This window comes from Hypanus sabinus, chromosome 14 (assembly GCF_030144855.1).
Source record: "Hypanus sabinus isolate sHypSab1 chromosome 14, sHypSab1.hap1, whole genome shotgun sequence".
Lineage (NCBI taxonomy): Eukaryota > Metazoa > Chordata > Chondrichthyes > Myliobatiformes > Dasyatidae > Hypanus > Hypanus sabinus.
Window position 1 is genome coordinate 21424679 of NC_082719.1, and position 8997 is coordinate 21433675.

At 43.2% G+C, this 8997-nt stretch overlaps 1 protein-coding gene across 1 annotated transcript in view; it reads right to left on the minus strand.

The window, feature by feature from the left end:
* LOC132404600 (ethanolamine-phosphate phospho-lyase-like) overlaps positions 1-7198 on the minus strand; it is a 33196-nt gene extending 25998 nt beyond the window's left edge. Inside the window, exons 1-4 of the mRNA XM_059988873.1 lie at positions 7041-7198; positions 3499-3617; positions 1987-2146; positions 503-577 (exon numbers count right to left, since the gene is read on the minus strand). Coding sequence (XP_059844856.1) covers positions 503-577; positions 1987-2146; positions 3499-3617; positions 7041-7099 — 413 coding nt within the window. The 5' untranslated portion in view covers positions 7100-7198. The remainder of the gene's footprint in view (positions 1-502; positions 578-1986; positions 2147-3498; positions 3618-7040) is intronic.
* Between the last annotated feature and the right edge of the window lie 1799 nt (positions 7199-8997).

Genomic DNA, 8997 nt, shown 5'->3' on the forward strand with positions numbered 1-8997 from the left:
AAATAGAGTAAAAGGCAAAATCCTAGCATATGCAGAGAGAAAAACTTCCCCACTGATCTCATCCTTTCAAACCTTCAAAACCCATCAAAAGTTTTGCCAAGCGTTCTTGTATCCTTTGTTATAATAGCTTTCACCATCTCTTTCATTAAAGGAGGTTTATATAAATGCGGTCTGTTAGTAACTTTGAGACATGCATCTGATGCAAACCCAACACAGACAGCACCAGAGATCAGTTACACCCTGGTTACAGGAGCAGTGAGACAGCAGCTCTATGAGCTGTACCATTTTACAGTCCAAGCAATGAAAGCAAAGAACCAACACAGCTAGTCTTTCTACTGGAGACTCAGTATTTATTAAGCAACATAATAAAACACAAAAGGCTGCATTTCAATCCAGGCTCTGGAGTTTGAAGGATTGTGTTATGAAGTGCTTGGTTTAACTCTAAACAAGGATTAAAAACGTTTAGCATGAATATGTGTATTCTTATATTTCTTCTACTTACTGATTGAGGGTGATGATGTCGTAGTGACCAGTGTACTGGCGAGCCAATCGCAGAGCTAGATCATTAGCTTCTGAGCTGTTAAATTAGAAACACACAGTGTCACCAGAGTAGATGTAACAAAACCTTGCAACATGATAATAATATGCAACTCCATATGCTGCCAAGATGGAGCTCTTCAGCCTGGGACAGCAGCCCATCTAAGAGAGGGAAAGCTCTGATTTCAAACCTCCGCTGCCTTGCGGCCATATCCACTCATGGGAAAGGCTTCGAGAGTAAATCCTGAGGAGAAATCCAGAGCTGGAGTCCCTAAGGCAGTTCGACGTTGTCTTCATCTGCTCTGGCAACTCCTGTGACGACACTGGTGCCAAGCTGTATTGGCCCTTGCCCTTCCCTTGGACAACATTGGTGGTGTGGAGAGGGGAGACTTGCTCCATGGGCAAATGCCGGTCTTACATACAACCTTGCCCAGGCCTGTGCCCTGAAGAAGACTTTATAGGTGCAGATCCATGGTCTCGGGAGACTAACGGATGCCATACATACACTGCCAAGTTCATAGTCACTAGAAGAAAAGAAGTGTAGTGGGGTTTCCTGGAAATGTTCAACTTCAACTTTACACAGGGGCCAGGACAGACTCTGTACTGACAAAAGGTTTTTGACTTGAAAAATTAATGCTATTCCCCTTTCCACAGATGCTTCCTGACCCGCTAAGTACACTTTGATCTGAAACAAACTTCAACGTTCATAACAGTTTAAGTGGATACTCATCTTCGATGACTACATGCAAAGAGTGAATTGTGAGGGAAAAAACTTAAAGATGAGTGAAAATATGTCTTATTTTAAAGTTGTACGGAACACAGTTTACTGTCCATGTTAAAAAACATCTGAGACACACGTTCAGCCAATTTCATTCAGACCGTACTTGATATACAAACTTCCCATAATTGAATTGAATTTCCATTTGATTAAATATGTATTTCCATTCGATTATCAATACAAACACTAGCATGTAGCCAGTATTTTGAATTGGTGTACAATCCTGTTAGAGAGAGTACATCAAAGACAAATTAGAGCAGGGGTTCTTGAACCTTTTCTGTGCCTTAGCCCTCACCATTAACCATGGACCTTCATTTGGGAACCCCTGGCTTTCCAAGGAGGGAACATTAAGTTGATGTAAGTGTGCCTGAATGGTAAAAAAAAGATGAAAAAATAATTTTACTTTAAAAATTCAGGGAAGGACATTAAATGTAAATAAAGATAGAAACCATCTTTACGTATGCCACCTTAAAATCCTTTCAAGAAAATGCATACTGTTATTATATTTCCCTTTACCAAGTATTCTTCTTATTAATATATACACAGAAATCAGGTTTTGAATCATCATATTCCATTTAAAACCAGATAAGGAACTATAAAATCATGGCGGTCTGGCTAGATGGAGAAGATACTGTAAAAGATCTTGTATAGAGACAGATACATTGAATTACCCTGAATTGACGAAGTAGCAAACAGATAGTTGATGTGGGAGAGTCTCAGTGAGCTGCCTGGCGTACTGTACCAGATTGTCATGCAGAAACCGTGAATTAGTGTTCAGCAGTTCCATCTGCTTGGCAGCAGCTTGCACCACAGCTGGATGGCAATGCCCCACTGAAAAAAAATAAAAGGATGCTCAAACACAAAAACAGCTTAATCAGTCCATAAAGTGAAATTCCCATTTTGGTCAAAAAAAGCCCGAATGTCTATTACTGGCCATGACTGAGTATTCTCAACTGAGATTACACAAATAAGTATCTAGATTGCTCAACATATCATTCGATAAAGGTTCAATGGTTCATTTGTTATCAAAGTATACAACTCTGAGATTTGTCTTCTCCAGGTAGCCACGAAACAAAGAATCACCATGGAGTTCATTCAAAGAAAATTATTAAACCCACCCCACACACAAAAAAAAACAAATTACGCAGATGGCAATAAAGTCAAACCCCAACCCTTCCCCCCCCCCACACACACAAATTGCGCTAAATGGCAACAGGAAAGAACAGGCAAAAACACAAAGTAATAAAAAAAACATAAAACTGAAGGAGTCCACAGTTTATCATGCAGCTATTTGCCATTTGTCTATATTCTAAACTTCTCTGCAGGCCTGCTACCAAAAAAAACCTGGTTAAAACATTTCCTATACAGCCCCCCAATGAAATCTTTGCAACAATGAAGGTTTTTATTTTATTTAATCTGTCATATAACAAGGATTATTTTTGGCCGAAATAAAGGATGGAGAATTTATTTGGAGATTGTCCATAAAAATCAGTAGCATTCAATAATCTTTTGATTGGATTAATGGGAAGATTCTGAAATAAATAAGCCATTGAAAATAGGAAAATCCTCTTGAGCACCTGGGCTTTCATCTAGCAACAACGTCCTTGCAAGAAGTACAAATGGGCTTCAGCTTGCCAAAAGTGAAAGCTTTACCTTTCAGTTTGCCAAAAGAAGCCAGCTTGCATTTGACTTACTGCAGCTTTACTGCTGAGTTAAGAGCTGATAAGATTCTAATCTTGGCTCTGGCAACAGGTAACCCACTGCCTGTGTAAGTTAAGGGTTTACTGTAGCTTGTACTATACAAGGGTTCTTTAGGAATGTAATCTACTTGTTAATTGGGAGAGAGGAGTAGTTAACAATATTTTAGCTGTTTGAAACCCTCATGATCAAAAGTCCCCAAAGTGAATAGGTTATATTGTTCCCAACTCCACCCAAATTTGATAAAACAAGTTTGATCTCTTTTACCACTGGAAGGAACTGCTTTCATTATCTGGTTTTTGACTGTGCCTAAATGTCACAGTATGTTGCAGTTCAAACTTTCATACCATGAGTCATGGATTGAAATAAAATTCTGAGCTGAAAATCTGGCTTATTCATGTGTTCTTTCTGAATTTTAAAATAGGCTCTTCAGCGCCAGGCTGGAGATCGTAAAATGTTCATATATTCAGCCAGAGACTCCATACCATGTGCTACGTTGTTAATGCAGTCCAAATACTTCTTGTTATTCTCATCATACATGTACTGGCCCTGGGCACGGATTATCTTGAGTGGGTCCTTAGAAAAGAACACCTTGCACGATGGCCTGAATTGCAAAAAGAAGAGAGCAAGAACTGAACCCCATACAGTGTCTCGAATAAAACAAAAGATTGATCTGAACAACTACAGGTTCATAACACAAGGGAGACTTTTCTCAATAAGCAGAGTTCTGAGGTGAATGTCTTATTAAAACAATTTTTTGCTAATACTGTCCCATTTTCAAGAACGCAGAAAAACTTGAGGCTAAGTTCCATCTGTATTAATAGGAATCTCACTGGTTAACAGTAGTAAACTTAAGAGTAGATTCATAATAATTAAAGAAATTCAGGGCAGACAGCTCATCCATTAGGGTACAGAACCTTTAGGCTTACTAGGAGAGGATGGGCAAGAAGATGAAGAAGTTGTAATAACAACTAAGAAGTTGATTGTTGCTCTAATGATAGAGAACATCAGAGAAGGTTCTTTAAATGAGGTTTTATGGGTAGAGTTTAGAATCAAAGGGGTTGTGATTACTTTGCTGGTGGTATACTCCTAAAAGTCAATAGGAGATAGAGGAAGAGCTATGTAGACAAAGTATAGAAAGACACAAAGGTAATATTTGGGGACTTCAACTTCCCCAAAGTTAACTGGGCTTGCTATAGTGAGAAACGAAGGGATAGAATTTGTAAAATATGTCTAAGAGAGCTTTTTGAACAAGTATGTAGGCAGCCCTACTACAGAAAGAACAATATTGGACCCAGTCTGAGGCAGCACGGACAAGCATCAGTGGGTGAGCATTCAGAAGATTAAAAGGGATCAACTTGGCAATCTAAGCAAGTAGACAGGCAGCGAGTTCTTAGATGAATACTTCTCACATGGGTTCACTGAGGTAAAAAGACATTGTAATTGCAGAATTCAGGGAGGAGGACAGGGGAATTCTGGAAAATGTTATCATTAAAATGGAGATCTTAAATATCATAGTGAGCTTAAAGGGGGTTAACTACCCTGGGCCTGATGAACTTAATCAGAGACTTCTATGGGAGAAAGTGAAGGAGATCCCTGGGGCCCAGATAGATCATTTTACTCCCTTGCAGGCTACAGGTGGCTTTGGGGGAAAGAGACTGTCATCACTGTTTCCCAGGATGGGGCTATTGATGGTGACGAGAGTCCCAAAGTAGCAGCTCTGCCACCAAGGGGGCAAATGATTACATTATGGATGTTGAAAGGATTTCAATGGGAGAATTGCAGAGGGTAGCTGGAAGTTAGGCTGAGTGAATTGGAAGAAAATCACTCAGGAAGAAATGGTCCTTGCCTGGACAACCAGTCACTCAGTGCACACTTCTGCCTTTGGATTTACAAAGCTGAGATTTATAAAAGGGGATTTATAAAACCCCTATCAAACTGAGATCAGATCTACTGGTATGATCTGCATCTACAATTCAGATCTATTGACTACTATCTGCTGCCGGGGTGCCTGGAGTTCCCTTATCCTCTGCTCTGTACTGTGGAGGTGTTGTTGAGTTAAATGACATGCTGTTCCGTTTGGCTGTATTCAAGAGTGGCTGAATGATAAATAAGCTGAAGTTGAAAATGTCAACAGGCCTGCAGTAACTCCTAGAGGTAACAGTGAAAAAGAAAAGAGGAAGCATTTATGACACAGAAAGTCAAGTTGTTGGAGAAACTTGACAGTGGTACAAGCGTGAAGCATCTGACAGAGGAATATGGAATTGGAACTTGAAGAAACAAAATGACAAACTGTTAAAGTTCTATGCTGAAAGTAATGAACAGAATTTAATGAAAAATGGAAAAACGCTGCATAAACCAAAAGTGAGGATCTGGAAGGCGTATTGAAAGAGTGGATTTGTCAGTGAACAGATATCACTGAACAGTATGCTGATCATGAAACAACAATCTAGCACAACAAACTGAAAATTGAAGGTAATTGTGAATATTCAGCAGGTTGGGTAGAGAAATTAAAAAAAAAGACAGCATTAATTCTTTAAAGATTTGTGGTGATAAAGCGTCTGCTGACAAGAGAAATTGAAGGGCCAGAGCAGCTGCATTCATAATAGAACGAGGTATCATGCCGGTTTATAAAATCAAAGGATTGCTGCGACAAAAACCCTTGTTAATGAGGCAGATGACGCTGGGAGAAACGTTTTAAAAAGCCATCCAGCACAGTGCCGCCTCATCCAGTGAACATCCGCTTGCAGGTCCCTCAACTGCGTCTGATTTTCCTCCTCACAATGATGTACCCTCTCTCGCAGTTTTCTCGGGAGTTTTACTGTTTAGTGATGCATTTATCATCTTTTCTAAGCAAAGATCTTCATGCTGTTTGGGTAATTACAAAACACATTATTTTTGCACGAATTTCACCTCCACCTAAAATCCCACGTTTGATTGTAACAACACCAGTGTCATTATTGCATTAATCGTAAAATGTTGATTTTGTTCACAGTTTTCATTACATTTACCTGTAATTAACGTCAATCTTTTGTTTTTATATTTTACATAAAACCAAAAATAAAAGTCAAATACAGTGTACTTTAACATTTTAATCAAAACTGGACATTTTAGACGGAGTCTGAAAGCCTGCCATGGTTTGTTATTGTTCAACAGCTGATTCAGGTATTCTCCCGATGCCGCTATGCTACTTCTGTTACCCAGCACACATCAAATTTGCAGTACATCAATGGTATATGATAATTTTTATTTACGTACAAGAGTCTGATGGACAAGGGCTGCTTACTGGTAGCAGAAAAGTTCAGAGTTGGGAATGACGGCGATGCCAAACAGCCACTGACTGGCCACCCGGGTGGCTGAGGTAGTGACAGCTTGCCTTTCTGATGGCTCAATGTATACGTTATTGTTTCCCGCACATTGACGTTGAAATTCACCCCTGGGTTCAGTGTGCCAGCACAACCTCTGGTCACCCGAGGAGAAACCCACTGTCTACCAGGCAACAGTGACCTACACTCTCTGAGCCACCGACCAGCAGCAGCAGCCATTCCAGAGCAGCCGAGAGACACTAGCAACACTCTGTAAACTGCTCCACAAGCCTCCCCGGAAATAAACATGACATCAATGTTCCATTTGATACCATGGGAACTGCTGGAAATAGGAATGTCGAGGAGCGCGCTGGGAACCAGAAATCCGTTTACTTGGAATACAGCAAACTACAATGTTAAAGGCAAAAAAAAAGCGCAGCGGGTCTACAAACCCACAGCTGTGACAGGACCCGCACTGGTTTCATCAAAACCCTCAGAAATGTGGTGAACCAAGTCACCGCCCCCCTCCCCCGAGCGTCGCCCGACGAGAGGATGCTGAAGGAACTCAGCGGGTCAGGCAGCGTCTGTGGAGGGAAATGATAGTTGGCGTATCGAGTCGAGACTTTTCATGTGGACCCGCCGAGGGGGGAGTCAGCCTCGGGCACCAGCCGTGGGTGAGGGGGGCCGTGCGTTTCCACCCGGCTGGCGCGCAGCTCACTCACCCAATGTGTCGCTGCCTCAGCTCCAGGGTCCGCTGCTTGCTGAACAGCTCGGATCCCATCGCGCCGGTTCCGATCCGCGTCCCGCCGGCACCTCTCCCCCGCTCTCCGCAACTCTGCCTTCTATAGTGTTCGGTAAACAGCCCCGTCACGTGTGGGACACCAGCTCCCAATCGCTCTCAGTGCCTCCTCCTCCTTCCCTCCGCCCTTGATTTGAGCTCGTGTTATTTATTCTGCCATCTCTTCCTCGATTCCTTCTCATGCGCTGTTGCAGGCACGGAAGCGCACGGGGGTCTATGCCACCAACTACAGGTCTGGAGGGAAATGCAAAGGACACGGCGAGTTGTCGAACATAAAATGTCACTGTAGTTCACTGTCACGCAAAAATGAGCACCGTGCGACTTGACCCTTCCACATCCCCAATGTGAAAAGCTCACCAACCACAGAACTTCCTTTATTCCTTATTCCCTATCCCCCCCCAGCCCCGTTCTCCCACTCCGCCAGCTTTGGTCATCCTTTCCCAGAACACTTCACCCTTCCACCCCCCCCCCCCAACCCCAACTTGCTCCAGCTCTAGACCGTCACTGCTTTCTGGACTGCTGAGAGAATCATCGGGGTCTCTCTCTCTCTCTTCTCCTGCCCTCTCCCCACCATTCCAGGATTTATACCAGAAGCGCGGCGTTCGCAGAGCCCGCAGCGTTGTCGAGGACCCACCAGCTCTTTGATCTCCTACCATCAGGCAGAAGGTTCCACGGTGTGGGAGCAAGGGCTGCCAGGCTGGGTGACAGCTTCTTCCCCCAGGCTGTGAGACCTGTGAACGTTCAGCACACTTGTGTGACATCGCTAGTAGCATTGTAGCGTTGTCTAGTTGACGATATGTCACCCAGACACTTCATGTCACCGGGTACCTCTACAGAATTACTGTTCATATTACCGTGTTAATGTTATTTTATGTGATATAGGTGCTGTGTTTTGCACCCTGGTCCCTGAGAAACATTGTTTCATTTAGCTGTGTCGGGATCTTGGGAGAGTGGTTCACTTTAATTGTGCTCTGTACGCCGTTATAAAAATTTGTCCGCCTTTCTCAACCTCACCAGTCACTCTCTTTGAATTATGACACGTGGTCTGCGTGCCCTCAAGTCTCTCCTCATTCATCTTGCCAAAATACAATGAATTCCACATCGTCAGATTTCACCTTCCATTTATCTGCCCAATCTAGCAGCTTGAATCAACAGGGAACACCGGACAAAGGGGAGCAATAGTAGTAGATGCGGCAATCCCGAATGACAGTAACAGGAGGAAAGAATATGAGAAGCTGGAGAACTACCAGGGCTTGAAAGAGCAAATGGAAAGGATGTGGAAGGTTAAAGCCAGAGTAATCACGGTGGTGATAGGAGCACATGGAGTTATGACACCTGGACTGGGAGAGTGGCTCCAACAGATCCCGCAAACAACATCCGAGATCTTGGTCCGGAAGTGCGCACTACTAGGAACAGCAAGGATACCACGCTGAACCCTCAAGCTCCCGCGCCTCTGGTGGAACTGTGTTCAGTTCTGGCCACTTCACTACAGGAAGGATGTTGATACTATAGAGAGAGTGCAGAGGAGATTTACAAGGATGCTGACTGGAGGTACAAGGTGTACCTTATGGGAATAGGTTGAGTGAACTTGGCCTTTTCTTCTTGGAGTGACGGAGGATAAGAGGTGACCTGATAGAAGTGTATAAGATGATGAGGGGCATTGATCATGTGGCTAGTCAGAGGCTTTTTCCCAGGGCTGACATGGCTAGCACGACAGGGCATAATTTAAGGTGCTTGGAAATAGGTACTGAGGGGATGTCAGAGAGTGGTGGGTGCGTGGAATGCTGCTAGTGACGGTGGTGGAAGTGGACACAATGGGGTCTTTTAAGAGCCTCTTAGATAGGTATATGGAGCTTTGAAAAATAGAGGGCTATGGGGTA